The 19,549-nt window shown below is 39.9% G+C and overlaps 1 protein-coding gene across 4 annotated transcripts in view; it reads left to right on the top strand.

The window, feature by feature from the left end:
* gpc3 (glypican 3) overlaps positions 1-19,549 on the top strand; it is a 331,966-nt gene that overhangs the window by 224,131 nt on the left and 88,286 nt on the right. For 3 of the 4 annotated variants that reach the window (XM_062045441.1, XM_062045443.1, XM_062045444.1), the window contains exon 6: positions 17,431-17,542. The exons of the other annotated variant lie outside the window; for it this stretch is intronic. In XM_062045441.1, the coding sequence (XP_061901425.1) occupies positions 17,431-17,542 (112 nt within the window). The remainder of the gene's footprint in view (positions 1-17,430; positions 17,543-19,549) is intronic. 4 annotated transcript variants of the gene reach the window in all.

Below are 19,549 nucleotides of genomic sequence, written 5' to 3'. Positions count from 1 at the left end.
TACAACATACATCTCGAGATCAAAGGTGATGGGTCAAATGTGGAGAATAATTTCGCCACACCTAGTGTGTATGTGACAATCATGGGTACTTTAACTTTAACTTCAACTTGCAATAGAGGAGAGGAAGTGGGGGCTACGGTGAATGGCTGCAGCTAACCGGGCGCTGCCCAGCTTTCCATCACCCCTAAGGAGATTCGCGTCAAGGGCGTTGGATGGGGGGTAGGGTATGTGTGTGTGTGGCGTATATTTTTTGTGGATGCATGTGTGTGTTTAAGCCTGCCGCGTGTGGCTGTTCCACGGTCTTGGTGTTGTGCAGCCTGTAGTCAGTCCAAAGTCAACAACAACAGGTCCATGAGAGACAAGAATGGAGTTTGTTGTGTCTTCGCCGCACTGTCCTTCGGGAGAGTCTCAAAGCCAGGGAAAAAACCCAAGTTAGAATGTTTTATATGCGAGTGAAAATACAATTTGCTTTTCACTCTAAATTGTCTATGACTGGTCCTCAAATCCTGCGGGGCAGACAGTCCGATGTTATCCAAATCACAAAAGTGTCCACAGTTCTTCCCGCATCTTCCAATCATTTGTGGCAGCTTTGGGGTACTTTGAAGACTGCCAGCAACTTCCATCCAATTGTCCAATCCTTTGTTTTTATGTATGTGTTGCTTGCTGCTTAGTATGTATTACATCAGTGGCGTAGATTGGGATTTTTGAAGTGGGCGTGACTAAACTGTCAACAAATTGATTTTAACGATGTGTTTTTCTAATCCATGTCTTCATCAAAATATGTTTTATGAAAACATGTTTATATTTTCAGCCCTAGAGACTTGCTGGTAACTCAGCTTGAGTATAAATGCATACATTTTATTTTTTAAAGTAAACTTCCCAAAACCATGCCAATAAGTTTGTTTTGGTCTTCCTGAATCGATCTGCACATGCCAGTTATTTAGAAAGGTGCATTGAGTGACAAGGTAGGGGGATGATTTTGAAACCATCATGATAGATGAAACATTTCGATGTAGTTTTAACTGCTCAAATTTAGACAAATTATATAAATACTTGTTTTAAAAGTAACAACACTTAATTAATTGTTTTTATTAAACATTTAGGGAAAGCTTGACAGCTTGACATACCGGGGCGGTATAGCTCGGTTGGTAGAGCGGCCGTGCCAGCAACTTGAGGGTTGCAGGTTCGATCCCCGCTTCCGCCATCCTAGTCACTGCCGTTGTGTCCTTGGGCAAGACACTTTACCCACCTGCTCCCAGTGCCACCCACACTGCTTTAAATGTAACTTAGATATTGGGTTTCACAATGTAAAGCGCTTTGAGTCACTTGAGAAAAAGCGCTATATAAATGTAATTCACTTCACTTCACTTGAAATGCCTGTTTGCATGCCTGCCTCCTTTTGCATGCCGTCAGTCCCTGAGACGCAAGAAGAAAGCAAATATATTTTAGCTAAGGAAAAATACAAAACAGTATTGCACAGTGATTTTGGATCAGTAACTTTAATCTGATTACTGGTTTAGAAGTATTACCGCGTTAGGATATTTATTACTGAAAAACATGGTCATTTTAGAAACGCATAACTGGCATCACTGATCAACAGTCAACAGTTGTCTTGTTCAAACACAGCCACCACCATCAAGAACCCTCTTTTTCCCCAACAGTTCCACACTTCCGGCATTCACAATAGTAGCGCTACACGTCACATCTGGTCCAATTGTGCTAACAAAATAATATTCTTGGAAAATTACATACACTATATTAAATGTAAAATGATGTTCCTATTTATTATAGTAAAAATGTTGCTATCATTGATAATAATTGTGCGGCTTGCCAAGCTTTAATATGCAGCTCACGTGGTAGTTTCTAACAATAAATAGTAAATTATCATGTTATTTTGTTATGTGGAGGGCCACAATTACTAGGTTTGCCTTGGGCCCCCCAAATTACTAAATACGCCCCTGCATAAAGGCAGAGTTGGTTAGGAAAGGACATTATGCTTTAGTTAAATACAAGTGAGATCGTGCAATTGCAAGTTAGCACATAACAGCACTGATTTACTGTTAGTTTAATCATAAAATCTTACAAACTACATGATGTCGTTTACAATTGAAATATATATATATATATATATATATATATATATATATATATATATATATATATATATATATATATATATATATATATATATATATTCAAGGTTTCTGTGGTTTATCCGTTATACAGTACTCAATATCGGGGTAGAGCGGAATATACGTTAAGTCAGGAAAAAACCCAGAGGATATATCATCCCTAAGAGCCTGTTTCGCAGGTCTCCCTGCTCGTCAGGGGATATCAACGTACTGTAGATATGACAATAATTTATAAATACAGGTGCATGCCAATAAATGATTCCAGAAAACACAGAGTGAGATGTTCTACCTCTTGTGCGAAACACAAATTCATAAAATGACTTAACACATTAAAATGACTATAACAGTGAACGTGAAATGAAGACCTGACGGATAAAATTTACGGGTGCGCATCATCAGTAGTGTTCCTCTGGGTCATTGGATGTTTCGGCCTTTAACACTATACACCCTCTCCAGAGGCGGCCAGCTACAGGATGATCAGACCTTAGCTTGCGACCCAAGCCCAATTAGCCATAAAAGTCACCTTGTTGGCAGACCTATCAGGGAACTATGCATGGCAGGGGCGTCCGGCAGAGGTGGGACCAAGTCATTGCTTTGCAAGTCACAAGTAAGTCTCAAGTCTTTGCCCTCAAGTCTCGAGTCAAGTCCCGAGTCAATACAGGCAAGTCCCGAGTCAAGTCCCGAGTCAAGACAGGCAAGTCCCGAGTCAAGTCCAAAGTCAAGACTGGAAAGTCTCAAGTCAAGTCACAAGTCCTGCATTTTGAGTTTCGAGTCCTTTCAAGTCCTTTTGACCACAGACTAATATTTTTACACAGATTGTGTATGCTTTTAAACCGCTGTATTTATTTATTAAAACAAGTGCATTTGAAATAGCAGGAAAGAAAATAGTACTGACATTGCAATTCATAATAGCACTATTAACCAGTCATTTTAATAGTTTAAACAATTTTAAACATTTAACTCATTCCTTTACAGAATAAACACATTTGCAAAAACAAGTGCAACTGTACTTATTTGTACAAAAGTGTTAACATTGTATTTCCATGGCATATTGCATTGTAACTAGTTCCACAGCAGTTTCTATTCTGTTCTTACCTTATCTCATTGATCTCATCTCATACTGTATGTGTGTTGATGTGTGCATACACATGAAAAACACAACAAATACATGAACATAACAATGAACAGAGTTGTACTTTTTAGATGGCAGTGCCCTATGCAATATGTACACAATTCTTAATATAGTATATATTTTAACTGACCTTTATTTGACTATGTTTGTCTTTTTGTAGGTGGCTAAAATATGCGGTGCTGCTGACCGCCGTCTAACGTTACGTTACTGTGTGTGATACATTGACTAACGTAACGTTAAGTGTAGGTACCTCATGCAACCCTGCTTAAAAAATCACTTGACAAAAAGTATGAATAAGGTAGCAAACTGCAGTGGACGCAACATATTGCCGTGTTTGAAATGACGTTATAACCATAAACATCTTATAAGTAGACGCAATATTGGTTGCTGTGACGCGAGCAATTTGCATCTTGAAGTGGTGATGAGGAGCCGGCGAGCAGCCTAAACTGACAGTTGACAGGTAGAAAACAAAGATGCCGGGCTGGTGTTCAGCATTTTCCTGCTCAAATGAGCGGACTGTTGAAAATAGGAATCGGGGGATTACTTTTCACAAGTAAGATTTAACATTAATGTACTATTGGTTGTATTTTATGAAAATAACATTACCACAGAGTTGAGAAGGAGCAAATATATTCAATATTTGTATGTGAAAATCACAAATAAATCTTCTGGGGGTGGATGACGCCCCTACAGGGGTTTGGTTTACACACTTTCTGCCCCACCTAAAACAAAATTCACCAGCCGCCATTGATTACAATGCATTCTCATTTTAGGCAAAATATAAGACAATACTTTCTTAACAGTATAATTGTAACCAGGAATAAGTCTTCAAGTAACAATATTCAAATACTAACATTGTTGGGTAAAACAGAATTTGGTTTTATTCTGAATCCAGTGAAACAGATTGGTGGTTTTAGCTGATATAAAGACTTTCAGGTGTTTATATATGTTTAAGTATTTGGCAGACGCTTTTATCCAAAGCGACATGCATAAAAAATACATATATAACAATCACTGTAAACATGATCATTTAAGGGAAGAATGTAATACAAAATATCAATACAAAGTGTCAAGACAGAATAAACTCTCTGCTGCTGCAGCAACAGAGATACGGTCTATAAGATATATAGATATCTAATGTATTCATACATTGTTTATGTAGCATGTATATATAACGTAATCATATTGTTTCTTTAATTTAAAAATAGCTGACCGTTTTTTTCCCCCTTCTCTGGGATTATATTCCCAGTTTTAATCTCGGACGTCTGGTCACTTATAGCGTATAAGAATATTCTATTACTGTTAAGCAAACTATGAATAATAAAACATGTGTCCGTTATCATAGCTACACGTATGACAAAAAAGCGCGTGAAAATGAGTGGTATTCAGTGAGGTAAAATTAATTAAATGCGTTGACAGTTCATTGCTCCTGCCAAATGAATTGCACTGAGTGGAGCGGATCACCACTCCAAGATGGCGGCCCTGCGTCTCGTCTGCGCCAGTAGGCAGTAGCGCTCGATGCTGCGTACCTATATAAGATGTCTATGGTTATGACGTTAGCAGTGAGTTTACAGCTTCACTGATTTAACTACACAGCAAATAAAAGTCATGTTACTTAGCCAATAAACGGTATCTTCCATTCAAAACTTACCCTTCTTTGTGCAACTTCAAATGTCGAACGAAGTTGGAAGTTGTTGCGTCTCCGTCTGTAATATTCGAACTGCGTGATTTGCATACGGCAATTCGTTGACCAAGTCGTAGTTTTTATACCCGAACGAAACCAACTTTGGTATAAATCTTTCTCACTGGCGCGTTGTTTGACAACTCTTGTTCATTGGTTGTCCTGCAATTTGATTGGATCAATGCCTGTGTGATGAAAACAATGTAGATCTAATTTGATTGGCTGTTGTACTGAGAGCACACACGCTGACACACAGCACACACGCTGATAGACAGACACGTACAAAATGAAAGCTACGGAGCGCTCCCAAATAATTTTTTAAGCTTTAGGTTTTGGGGAAAGTAGCAAGTCATGTCAAGTCAAAAGGCTCAAGTCCAAGTGAAGTCACAAGTCATTGATGTTAAAGTCTAAGTCGAGTTGCAAGTCTCTTTACATTTTGTGAAGTCGAGTCTAAAGTCATCAAATTCATGACTCGAGTCTGACTCGAGTCCAAGTCATGTGACTCGAGTCCACACCTCTGGCGTCCGGTTCCCTGAGTAGGCTTTGCCTGACCGCATACCTCCTGATGCACTAGTTGGGGGCCCAATTGGGGTCTATCCTCTTCAGCCAGAGCCACCGGCTGCTCTTTTCGGCTGCTTCAGATGCGGCTTTGATGGCTGTACGCAGGCACTGACCCCTGACTCCCAAGTCCCTCAGCAGTTTTGCGGTAGAGGTTCCCACAAAGCCTCTGCACCCAACCTCCACAGGGCGGACTTCAGTATTCCAGCCGCGATTTTGAGCTTCCGCGGCCAGCTCGGAATACCGCAAATATTTCCTCTCATATGCCTCCTCCATGGATTCCTCCCAGGGTACAGTGAGCTCAACAATGAAGGCCTTTTTGTGGGAAGGGGACCAGAGCACTAGGTCAGGCCTCAAAGTGGTAGTGGCGATCTCGTTGGGGAAAATCAGCTGTTTGCCAACATATGCCAGCATCTTCCAGTCGCGTGCTGGACACAGCTGACTTCTCTCTGACGGGTTAACGTTGCGCCCGGCAACTGTGACCCCTTCACGGACAAAGGTAGTTCTCCATGAGGTCTTAGATGTTGGTGGTGGTAGTGCATTAATGTTGGATCGTTTTACCTCTAGTGTGGAAGCAAGGCTCTTCAAAACTTGGTTGTGGCGCCAAGTATATCGCCCCTGAGTGAGGCTGGTTTTGCAACCTGTGAGTATGTGTCGGAGGGAGGCTGGCTTAGCACAAAGGGCGCAAGATGGATCTTCGCCAAACCACTGCTGGAGATTGGTTAGGGTCGGAAGGACATCGTAGGTCGCTCTGATGGCAAAGCTTAAGCTCCTTGCATCCATGGCCCATTCATCCCTCCAGCTCAACTTCTTTCTTTCAACGCCTTCCCACCGAGTCCACAGACCCTGTTTGCCAAGGGTGACTGCCTTGGCCCATCTCAAGGCCTCCTCCTGACGCCGTACTTCCTCCACCACCATCTTCCTCCGTGTTGGCACAGTGGCACTTCTCCAGGCAGGGCGACTAGACATAAGACCAAGGCCTCCTCTACCTTGCTGAACATTCCCCACAATGTCAGCATGTCTGAGAGCTGCTGTTGCCTCTTCAACTGCTCTTGCTGGTGTCCACTTGCGCCCTGAAACCAATGTTGGTGCATTTTCCCTAACCGCTGGATCTTTGGATTCATTCAAGGTCAACTGCAGTCGTGTTTTGGCACACTTGAACTCCTCTGTAAGACTGGTAAGGGGCAACTTGAGGATACTGTCACCGTAAAGGCCTATGGTGGTGAGACAGCGTGGAACTCCAAGCCACTTTTTTATGTAGCCGGTGACTCTTCTCTCCAGCTTCTCCACCGTTGAGATGGGCACCTCATAGACTGCCAGGGGCCACATCACCCGGGGTAGTAAGCCGAACTGAAGGCACCAGGACTTGAGCTTCCCAGGAAGTTGGGTATTGTCAATCGTCAGTAGGCCTCTTTTGATGTCATTGCACAACTGCTTCACCTGGTCTTTATCTCTTAGACTTGCATCATATCGCCTTCCTAGACTTTTGACTGGCTGCTCGGATATAGTGGGGATTGGCTCATCTCCAATGAAGAACTGCAAATCAGCGAGCACTCCCTTCACCACTGAGATGCTGCGTGACTTGGATGGGTTAATCTTTATCTGAGCCCAACTGATGTTCTCCTCGAGTTTTCTGAGTAATCTCTTGGTGCAAGGGATGGTGGTAGTCAGAGTGGTGATGTCATCCATGTAGGCTCTGAGGGGAGGGAGGCGCCTGCAAGAGCCCAGTTTTTGTCCACCTACGACCCATTTTGAGGCTCGAATGATGATCTCCATGGCCATGGTAAATGCCAAGGGAGATACAGTACATCCGGCCATGATGCCTATTTCCAGGTGCTGCCATGAGGTGGTAAATTCTGGTGTGGAGAAGCAGAACTGCAGGTCATGAAAGTAGACTTTCACCAAGGTTGTGATGGTGTCCGGGATGTTAAAGAATTTGAAGGCAGTCCAGAGGAGCTCATGGGGCACAGAGCCAAAGGCATTTGCGAGACCCAAGAAGACTGCGTGAAGGTCCCTTTTCTCCCGCTTTGCCATTTGGATCTGGTGCCAGATCATACTGGCATGTTCTAGGCACCCAGAGAAGCCTGGTACTCCTGCCTTCTGAACAGACGTACCTATATACTGATTTCTGTGCAGGTACTCGGCCATCCTTTGTGCAATAACACTGAAGAAGATCTTACCCTCCACGTTTAGCAAGGCAATTGGGCGGAACTGACTGATGTTTGCGGCGTCTTTCTCCTTTGGAATAAGGATCCCACCTGCCCTACGCCATGCTTTAGGAATGGTTTTCTTCTGCCATACTGTTCTCATGAGTCTCCAAAGAATCCTGCAGACATCTGGTGCGTTCTTATAAATCTTGTACGGGACTCCGTTTGGCCCAGGAGCTGAAGCTGTTCTTGCCCGATGGACAATCCTCTCGACCTCCTTCCATGTTGGAGGAGTTTGGGTAGGATCCACCGCTGGTGTTTCTTCCATTACTAGTTCAGTGCTTGAGTATACCTCTTCCGCTGCAGGGGTGCTGAAGCTCTCCAATCTATGGTTTTCATCCAGTTGGTGAACTTCTATCGACTGATTTGACTCCTTCTGCAAGAAGAGGTCAATGCAAGGCCCCTGATTCTTTTCACTTAAGCACTTTTTCTTTCCCTGGTGAATCCTTAAGCCCCGAAAAGATGTTATTTTCCTCCCCCCGCAGCTACAAATCTGCAGTTTGTGGTCCACTGCTGTGACAAGGCTTGTGCTGGTTGCTGTGGTGTTATCTTGCGCTGTGCTTTCTTTACCCGTAGTCGTTTCCGGTCCAGTCGTTACCATTTTGTCATCCGATGAGTCATCTTTCACCCCCGCTCTCGCAGACTCTAGGGGTATTCTCTTTGTTCGTTTAACAATACACACGATTATCTTGCCTCTGACTTGTTTACCATTATTAGACAATAATGGCTATGTGTTTCAAATCTATTCTGTTATACATACCGTATACCAGTCTTAAGGACAGTATTTCCAAGTTTATGTATTATTGTATGACTTGACTTGACTTACACGTTTTTCGGATGCAAACTGTCTTTAGGTAATTGTTATGCTGTAGGTTGTGAGCAAAAAAAATGGGGTTACCAGCCTCGACACCGTAGTGAATATCACCCACCCAAACATCCATCCATCCATCCATACATCCATTTCCTACCGCTTTGTCCCTTTCACATGATGTTCCTAAAAAGCTAGCGAGCAGCTCCCAGGAGATATCGTAGAAGTCTGCTCTTCAAGCTAAAACCTATACATTATTATTACATTACTTCATAAAATTACTTACTGTAGTTGTTTCGAGTACATTCTTTTGTATTGTTTTTTTTATACAGTATGAGTTATCTGTAAGTTTGTTTTTCCTATTTAAAAGGGAGTTATAGCCCAAAGTGTTTTCGAAGGCCCTCGTATGAACTAATTTGATTTAAATAAATTTAAATGGAGAACATTTATTTAAGATACGAGTAGTTTGAGTTACGAGCTCTGTCACAGAACAAATTAAATTCTTAGGTTAGGTACCGTTTCTAAAATGTGAGGCGTGTCCTCTCTTTTAGGATAATATATTTCAATGTTTAACCTTTACTTCTGTCATTGTTCTGCTTGTGTTAGTGTTATCACCATCTTATACAAAGGATACACTATACAATTTTTTTTTTTTTACATCGCTTTCCCTTAAAGTCTTTCTTTTCTTCTATGTTCCATCTGTGGACCATATGTGATCACACATTAACTTCTGTCAGGGAGACGTATGAAATGTTAAAAAGAAGGCTAAGTATCCTTTTCAGGAGCTTCCATTCCTCTCTTCTTCCACTCACATTTTCTCACATCCTATTGTAAATTGATCTATTTCCATTATTAATGTGGTAATTAGCAGCAAAAAGGCAGAGATGGTGGTTAATAAGAAGAATAAATAATTAGGGGAAGTCATCATTTGAGCTTAATGAAAAGCTGGAATAGGCGCCCAGAATAGACTGATTCATGGCAATGGTGAAGTGCACGTGTGTGTCAGGGCAGAGTTGCAAAGGTTAGAGCGGAGAATGAATGATCTCATGTTTTGCAAGATTTATGATCAATTCTCACACTAAATATTTATTTTATTTATTTATGTTTTTAAAAGGTAGATGGTGGATGGGTTATACTTGTATAGCGCTTTTCTACCTTCAAGGCACTCAAAGCTCTTTGACACTATTTCCACATTCACCTATACCTTCACACACAATCACACACTGATGGCGGGAGCTGCCATGCAAGGTGCTAACCACGACCGATCAGGAGCAAGGGTGCAGTGTCTTGCGCAAGGACACAACGGACATGACTAGGTTGGTAGAAGCTGGGGATCGAACCAGGAACCCTCAGGTTGCTGGCACGGCCACTCTCCCAACCTTCACCATGCCGTGCTAGGGGTACTTAGAGGCACTTTGCATAGCCAAGAGAAGACATGATCACTATCATAAATGCACATAGAGTGTAGTAGTAGTAAAACAAACTATAAAAGTGCAAATCAACATAAAATAGACACATTTTATTACAGTAATAATGAGATTGTAGTAACACAGCTGACCATACAGTCAGTGCACTTATTTTATTTATTTTCAAACACACATGGAGAATTACTGTGTATAAATATTGCACATTATGTCCCCTCCTCCTCTGCTCTAAAAGCCAGCCGGACTGTCATTCGTTTGTTTACCACTAGATGGTGCTAAACACTCATGGAAAGAAAACACTGGTCCATTCACCAGTGGAGACTATAAAAACATAAGGCTTTTACTGTGTGCTAAATGCTAATATTGGTGCTAAAATGTGTGTTTTTATGGTTTATATGTAATTGTATTGTCTTTAAGTAGATTTTAAAAGTGTCTACAGTGTATTTATTTTAAGATGTATATTTTTAGATGTATGGTTTAAATAAGGGGTGTCCAACATGTTTCCACCAAAAGAGAAAGAGTATAGGGCAGACCTGGGCATTCTGCGGCCCGCGGGCCGCATCCGGCCCTTTGTACGTCCCTGTCCGGCCCGCGTGAGGCCAATTATAAATTACAAAATAAATTTTAAAAAGTATCTATGTCGAGTGTGCAATACAACGGTACTGCTTTTGTTTTGAAAATCGTTATTTGTATTACTTCCGTGTGGACGTATGCGTGTGCGTGGTTGTGAGTGAATGTGAACAGCTGCAATTACAAAATAAAGTTGAAAAAACATCTATGTCCTGCGCGCAATACAACTGTGCTGCTGTTATTTTGAAAAGTATTATTTAAGGGCATGTGTCCGTGTGTAACCTGCGAGTGAAGGTGCACATGCAGCGACAAGTGATGCACGGTTTACACCCTAAACGCTAAAAAGAGAAAAGTTGATGAGGAATGCCGTGTTTTCAACAAGACATGAACTGCAAAGCAACGTCCCCTCTAAGGTGCGTGCCTGCGCAATTGCGCACTGCTCAAGCGTCCGCTGCGTGCAGCAAGTATATGCCGCGCACCAAATCAAATCCCATCTGAATTCTAAACAAAATAAACATATTTATTCTATGGACTTTTGCAATGCAACTTTGAGTGACAGTGACAACAAACGGCCCTAATGGTGTTCGTCAACACCCTTTACAACACCGTTCAATTGAACACCGTTCAATTATTGTAACGTCTGTCGAGATGCTTCGAGGACAGGATATTATATCGATCACTTTATTGAGCAAAACTGTTTATATTCGGACATAACCACACCAAAAACATGAGTAAAACAATTCTATCTCGAAAAACTAGTCATTTTCTGCCGTACAAACCAGGCCAAAACCAACTTGTCATCTGTCACCAACACACATAGCACTAAACCACTGGTGCGTTTATGGCCACACAAAAAGTCGGACAACTCAAACACCACACAAAGTTACGCTATGACTCCTCAGTCATACGTGTGCTTATTTTACTGTCATTTATTATTAATGTTAATTTATTTATATTAGTCATGGAATGCTGTTACACACACTATGTTGAAGTATTACTATTATTATTAATTATTATTATTATTATTATTATTTATCTTACGGTATATATCAAAAATAATATTGAGCAAAATTTAATTGAAATATTGTCGATGTGGCCCTCCAGCAGTGCTCGGGTAGCTCATGCGGCCCCCGGTAAAAATTAATTGCCCACCCCTGGTATAGGGGGAATTTGGAAATGTTTATTTTGTAAACGGGCTCAAATCAATCCAACGTACTGTAGATATGACAATAACTTATATATACAGGTGCATGCCAATAAATGAGAACATGGTGAAAGAATGAATGATGGATTTTTAACATGTAAAGCGACTTTGGGTACTTAGAAAAGCGCTATATAAATCCCAGGTATTATTATTATTATTATTATTAAAAAGGAACTTGGTTTCGGGAGTTCAATTAAAGGCTGAGGAAGTTTTTGCCGTTCGTTTGCTGATCGGAGCGTAATCCAGTAGTTTACCATTTTCAACCTTTTGACACATTTTCACATTTTATGAGACTTAGACTTAGACACACTTTAATAATCCACAAGGGAAATTGTTCCACACAGTAGCTCAGTTACAAAAGATGGAAAGGGTAAGGATGGAAAGGATAATGCACACAAGGGCACAAAAAGAGGGCGAAAACAAAAGGTATAAAGTAGACTAAAAATGTACCATAGTAGCAGTATAAGATATAAAATATATGTAATATTTACATATTATATATACATTGTACAAAATATACTGATATATTATTATGTAATATATACAATATATAACAAATCCCAATTACCATGTACAATATTACAGTATATGTACCATCTGCAGCAGACTTAATAAGTTAATAACATACATAAATATACATTATAAACAAAGAGAGGTAGCTGACATAGAAGCGGTCAGTTAATAGACAATATCATCTATTTACTCGCCATATGGCATTTGGGATTTTTATTGGTCATTTTTCATTGGTTTTGGACATGCTTGAGCAACATAGTGTGCTAGTAGTTATACAATTCAACATGTTCGTGGCTCAGTTGGTAAAGCGACCCTGCCAGTAACTTGAGGGTTCCAGTTTCGATCCCTGCTTCCGCCATCCTAGTTACTGCCATTGTGTCCTTGGGCAAGTTTCTTTACCTACCTGCTCCCAGTGCCACCCACACTGGTTTGAATGAAACTTAGATAATGAGTTTCACTATGTAAAGCGCTTTGAGTCACTGGAGAAAAGCGCTATAGAAATATAATTCACTTCACTTCATTCCACTTCAAAAAGTAGTAGGAAGAACTAAATCCTATTCAGCCCTACACCCCATATACATATCTGATACTGAGGATTTGATCTCACCATGTGTTTGACATGCTGACACCCTCAATAGCCTAAATGTTTTTGCATTCTTTCAGTGAAGATTTGTTTACTTGCTGTTTTTACATGTTGGGGTCCAATAAAACAATTGAGAATATACTCTAAACACTGCAAAGTGTAGATTTTAGAATTGTTTTTACTAGAAACTAGTAAAAAAAACATCTGTCCATGCAGTGAGTTAATTTGACTTGATAAGACATCCTATATTGTATATCGAGAAATTAGCAGGACATTTCAGCTGAAATAAGTATTTTATTCTTAAAACAAGCCTTATTAAACCTGCGATTGTTAAATCAAGCATCCTCGTGATGTTGCATAATCTTTACACAACATTTTCTACGAAATTAAGTTATTTTCGCAATTTTAACATTTTTAAACTAGAATAGACAATATATAATTATTCATGCTAAAATTAAGATTACGATGTAAAATCAATGACTAAGAATAAGTAAATAGCTCTTAAAACTAATGTTTAATTTTGGCAAGTGGCAAATAATTTGCAGTGATTGAGTAAAGCAACTAAATAAGGAGATTGAGTATGTACAAATAATGATAATAATAATACATTGTAAATGCAGTATTGAACAAAAATAACTACTACTACACCACTGTATGATGTAAAAATATATGCAGTATTTAAACTGAGCAAAAACTAATATAGCTGCGGTCATTTTAGCTTTAAGTTATGATCATCGAAATTAAAATGAAGAAATACTTTCTTTCTTGCTTTCTGTGTGTAGTGATAGATTATAATAGTTTCACTTTTAGCACTTAAACACTAAAATCAATTAACTTTTTGAAGATATTCTGAGTCATTAAGATGCACCTGTATTATATTTATAATTACAACTTTTTCATCATTACTGTCTGCCTCTTTGCTCTTTTCCCCCAGTTTCTTTTAGGGTTTTCTTGGTTAATTTGTATTTTAGAATGTGCCACAGCAACTAAAAAATAAGGTACGGGCCTCACTTTGAACACGGTATGCAGAGACAGATCCACTGTAGCAATGTGCAGATAAAGTCCTTTTATTTAAGGAACTCAGGAAGAACCAGCATGGCTGCTACAGTGGACCACGATTGAGCAAATCACACTGCAAGCTCGCAAGCAAGGCAAAATAGCGTGTAAAGGAATACTACTACTTACAGAATGTACGTGCAGCATCTGACAAATCTTGCTGAAACCTCAGGGGTGATGGACGGTTGGACAGCACTTGATGAGCTGCAGCCTGCCACCGTAGCCCCCACTCCCTCCCCTCTGTTGCAAGTCTTGAGATGTATGTTGTAATATGTTTATGTGCTTTGCTATAGAGGTTTTTTCCCACTCCAGACTGAGCTCCCTTAGGAACCCAGTCTAGATTGTATTTTTTTACTCATCCTCCCCCCGTGTTTACCGTTTTCCCATCTTTTACGGGGCGCCTTGTGGCAACCCATCAGTGTTCCTGTTGTGTAACCCTGTACACTGTTTGTCTAATCTTGAACGGGTTTGTGCTGAAAACAAAGATGTTTGTACTTGTGCAATGACAATAAAGACCTAACTACCTACCTACCCATAGACATCTTATAAGTAGACTCAGCATTAGCTGCTGTGTTGCGAGAAATTCGGCCACCATCTTGAAGTGGTGGTGATGAGCCGGCGAGCAGCCTAAACTGACAGTTGACAGGTAGAAAACAAAGATGCCGGGCTGGTGTTCAGCGTTTTCCTGCTCAAATGAGCGGACTGTTGAAAATAGGAATCGGGGGATTACTTTTCACAAGTAAGATTTAACATTAACGTACTATTGGTTGTATTTTGTGAAAAGAATATTACCACTGAGTTGAGAGGGAGCAAAGATCTTCAATAGTACTGAAATCGTAGCCGCTAGCAAACAAGAGTATGACCATAATAGAATTGCTTGTCAATGAAATGAATTACATTTACAAATGTCATACTTGAATAACATAAAGTTGAAATAAATGATGAAGATAAAGATTGTAAAAGCCAACAGGGGTAAAAGTTAGGACCACAGTCCAGATTGTGAGGGGGGGGGGGGGGGGTAATATATGTTAGCTAACTAGACAATCAGATGGACAGTGGCTATACAGTATTATACAAGTCTAAATTTAGTCTAGCTTCAAGTAACAATATTAAAATACTAACATTGTTGGGTAAGACAGAATTTGGTTTTATTCTGAATCCAGTAAAACAGATTGGTGGTTTTAGCTGATATAAAGAATTTCAGGTGTTTATACAGTTTATGTTTATGTTTAAGTATTTGGCAGACGCTTTTTTATCCAAAGCGACATACATAAAAAAATACATATAAAACAATCACTGTAAACATGATCATTTAAGGGAAGAATGTAATACAAAATATCAATACAAAGTGTCAAGACAGAATAAACTCTCTGCTGCTGCAGCAACAGAGATACAGTCTATAGGTCCCTAAGATATATAAATATCTAATGTATTCATACATTGTTTATGTACGATATACGCATGTATATATAACCTAATCATATTGTTTCTTCAACTTAAAAATAGCTGACTGTTTTTTCCCCCTTCTCTGGGATTATATTCCCTGTTTTGATCGCGGACGTCTGGTCACTTATAGCATATAAGAATATTCTATTGCTGTTAAGCAAACTATGAATAATAAAACACGCCAAAACATGTGTCCGTTATCATAGCTACACGTATGACAAAAAAACGTGTGAAAATCAGTGGTATTCAGTAGGGCTGTGAATCTTTGGGTGTCCCACGATTCGATTCAATATCGATTCTTGGGGTCACGATTCGATTCAAAATAGATTTTTTTTCAATTCAACACCATTCTCGATTTAAAACGATTTTTTCCCGATTCAAAACGATTCTCTATTCATTCAATAAATAGGATTTCAGCAGGATCTACCCCAGTCTGCTGACATGCAAGCAGAGTAGTAGATTTTTGTAAAAAGCTTTTATAATTGTAAAGGACAATGTTTTATCAACTGATTGCAATAATGTAATTTTTTTTAAACTATTAAATGAACCAAAAATATGACTTATTTTATCTTTGTGAAAATATTGGACACAGTGTGTTGTCAAGCTTATGAGATGTGATGCAAGTGTAAGCCACTGTGACACTATTGTTCATTTTTTATTTTTTTATTTTTATAAATGTCTAATGATATTGTCAATGAGGGATTTTTAATCACTGCTATGTTGAAATTGCAACTAATATTGATACTGTTGTTGATAATATCCATTTTTGTTTCACTGCTTTTGGTTTGTTCTGTGTCGTGTTTGTGTCTCCTCTCAATTGCTCTGTTAATTGCAGTTCTGAGTGTTGCTGGGTCGGGTTTGGTTTTGGAATTGGATTGCATTGTTATGTTATTGCTGTGTATTGTTTTGTTGGATTGATTAATTTTTAAAAAAATAAATAAAAATAAAACAATTTTAAATCAATAAATAAAAAAATAGATTTTTTAAAAATGAGATTCGATTCTGAATCGCACAACGTGAGAATCGCGATTCGAATTCAAATCAATTTTCTCCCACACCCCTAGTATTTAGTGAGGTAAGCTGAATTAAATGCACTGACAGTTCATCGCTCCTGCCAAATGAATTGCACTGAGTGGGGCGGATCACCACTCCAAGATGGCGGCCCCGGGTCTCGTGAGCGCCAGTAAGCAGTAGCGCTTGATGCTGCGTCTACTTATAAGATGTCTATGTACCTACCTACCTACCTGAAAGACAAACCATATTGATTGGCAATTAGGAGCAGGTGAGCTTCCTAATTGCCAACCAGGAACAGGTAAAGAACAGCACCCATTGCAGGGGTAAAGTCACTGCATTAAATGCCAACAAAGGAAGTAGAACTAAGAAATAAGAGGCCAAACAGGAAAATATACAAAAACACAGAAAAAATAAAATAAAATACATGAAACATCTTTTTGTCACTGTTGTCATCTTGAAGCATGTGTCCTTTGTGACAGTGTTTCTTAACCATAGGGCGAGCGGTACTCATTGTAGTACACTTTCCCACCATTTATGGCTGTAATGATAATCTTAAACAAACAAGAAGTCTGCGGCTTAAGTCATAGAGAGGTTTCTTAAGCGCAAAACTTAAGACTAAAGTGGCAAAACTATATTTTCATTTTATTGACAGTTGAACAAACACATATTATTATTCATCATTAATTAGTTAGAAGTGACATATTTTAGCATTGCATAATTTTATGTAAATTAAATTGTCATCAGTTTTTATGAGTCCCTTTTTTTTCAGTATATTTGATCAGTATTTATTTTTGTATCCAGCCAGACCTAAGCTTCGATAAGAATGTGTGATTAACACATGGTTTCATATCATTTGACAAGGTTTATCCTATTAAACTGTAAGTAGTTACAATTATTGAATGCGATTAAAATCAAGAGTAAAATACTCATTCAGTGTTAATATTTGAGTGGGCCCCGGGCATTTCTGTGGTGGAAAAGTTGGGCCCAAAAACTGGGTCAAAAAGGTGTCGAAGAACACCTGCATTATGATATCAGTGCCTTGTCATGTATTCCTCCATATTTTGTCCAGCTGCATAAAGCATTGCTCTCACTCTCATGTCAGGTTTTCCGGGCCCAGTCTCAAGCGCTCGCACTCAGGTTCTGAATCGCGAAGCAACAAGCCTCTGGAGCCTGTCATCAGTCAGATGATAGACAAACTCAAGCACATCAACCAGGTGAGCTGTGTGAAATTCATATAGGCTGTTAAGACATTGGATGGAGGTTGCAGGTCCCACAGGGGTCAGCAGAGGACAAGTGAACGAATGAGAATATAAATCAAAGACCATCGTTGGCAAGAACCTGCAAAAACCATTTGGGTCTCATCTGTGCTCTCATGAGACTCAGCGGTATGGTCAGTGTTGGACACTTGCAGCGGTGCTGGAGATTGTTTTGACATTCAGAAATTATTTGTAACATCCACCGTGAGCCGCAGCTGTTTACAGGGCCGGAGCCCTATTTGTCAAACTGTCATCGCCATGGAAACACCTTTTGGTGAGCGCCTGGCAGGAAGCAGAAAATGCTTGCACGTAGGCTAGAAGTCAGTAGGCAGATGTGTAGCGTCTTGCACCGGGTCTGCTTCCCGGTGGTAGAACTTGTAGCTGTCGACGTGTAGAAGCCCCCCGAACACACACACATTTGCTTCAATTGTTTGTGTGAGTGTTTGTGTGCAGGCCTGACTTGCCGATCACAATATGCTCTCTGCTTTAAACAACCTGAACGATCCAAGGAGCAGCTTCCGACCCTCTCGGCTCCTCTGACAAGCAAGAGAAAATACAGAGGCTCGTGGTTTCCGACTGTAATTTTCTTTTTTTTTAGCGGCATTACCTCATGCTTAGTCCTGCAGGACAGTCAGGCTTTAAACATCAGGGTTGGAAGTTTTCTTACTCCCTCTCTCCCACGCATGACTGACTCTATACTGTATTTGTCTTTCTGTTTTATGCCGAGTCAAAGGGTGACGTTGGTGTAATTTTAACATAAGGCTAAGTTGGTGACATTTTTTTAATCATTATGAAAACAGTTTCTTTAACCCTAACCTTTTCAAGATGAATACATTCTCTGTATTGGTGTTGGTAAAATTTCACTTATAAAATATATCCTTATTTCACTACATTTTTTATAAAGCACACATTGTTTACCACCACTCTGCATTCTATTTGTGGTGCTGGGTTCCAAAGGGGCCGGGGGGGTGCATGATGTCATTGCCTTACTTGCAGAGTTGGCCATGTATGCATGTAATTGTATGGACGCTGTGTATAGCTCGGTTGGTAGAGTGGCCGTGCCAGCAACTTGAGGGTTCCAGGTTCGATCCCCACTTCCGCCATCCTAGTCACTGCCGTTGTGTCCTTGGGCAAGACACTTTACTCCCCTGCTCCCAGTGCCACCCACACTGGTTTAAATGTTACTTAGAAATTGGGTTTCACTATATAAAAGCGCTATATAAATATAATTCACTTCACTTTACATTTTTACACAAATGCAATTTTGTGGTCAGATGGTCATAAAGGAAAAAAAATCAAATATTTTACCTGAATGCACATTATTTATTTGTTTGAAACGTATAGAGCTAAATTAGGGCGAAAGGTTTTGTATTTGAAAAAATGAGAGCGAGAGAGAGAAAAAAGAGAGACGACAACACTAACTCCTCCTGCTTAGTCTTCTTATGCCCTGGCAGACAATGTGTGTTAGGAAGCAAAGTGTTGGCAGGACTAGCTACATTTGCAGGCAGTCCCAATATAATGTGTTTATAAGCAACATATGTATTTGAGGTGGGCCAATTAGTGACTGAAGGGGAATATTTTAACACAGTCTCACAACACACACTAATGAACTTGTATGATGATTTAAACATAGGACTGCACATTAAAGTAATAATCCTTTCAAAACGTCCTGCTCTGTCAGGGACAGATATTTGTAAAGATATGATTTAAAGCAGAGCCGCCGCAGTGGACGCAAGCGCTATATACCATGTGGATCATGTTTCATGATTGATGACGTTTGGCTTCTGCTGAAATGACAGAGCTCATTGTGTTGCAAACATTCAATCGGCACATGTGAGTTTGTGCACGCATGAGGACATTGAAAGGTCTTCAAATAGATATTTACCTCCATTCCGCCTTCAGCTCCAAGCCCCTGGCTTTCTTTTTGTGTTGAGTTGAAAATGTTGGAAGAACATCTGATGAGAG

Source organism: Entelurus aequoreus, linkage group LG04 (genome assembly GCF_033978785.1).
Source record: "Entelurus aequoreus isolate RoL-2023_Sb linkage group LG04, RoL_Eaeq_v1.1, whole genome shotgun sequence".
Taxonomy (NCBI): domain Eukaryota; kingdom Metazoa; phylum Chordata; class Actinopteri; order Syngnathiformes; family Syngnathidae; genus Entelurus; species Entelurus aequoreus.
This window is presented reverse-complemented; position numbering and strand designations above follow the sequence as displayed.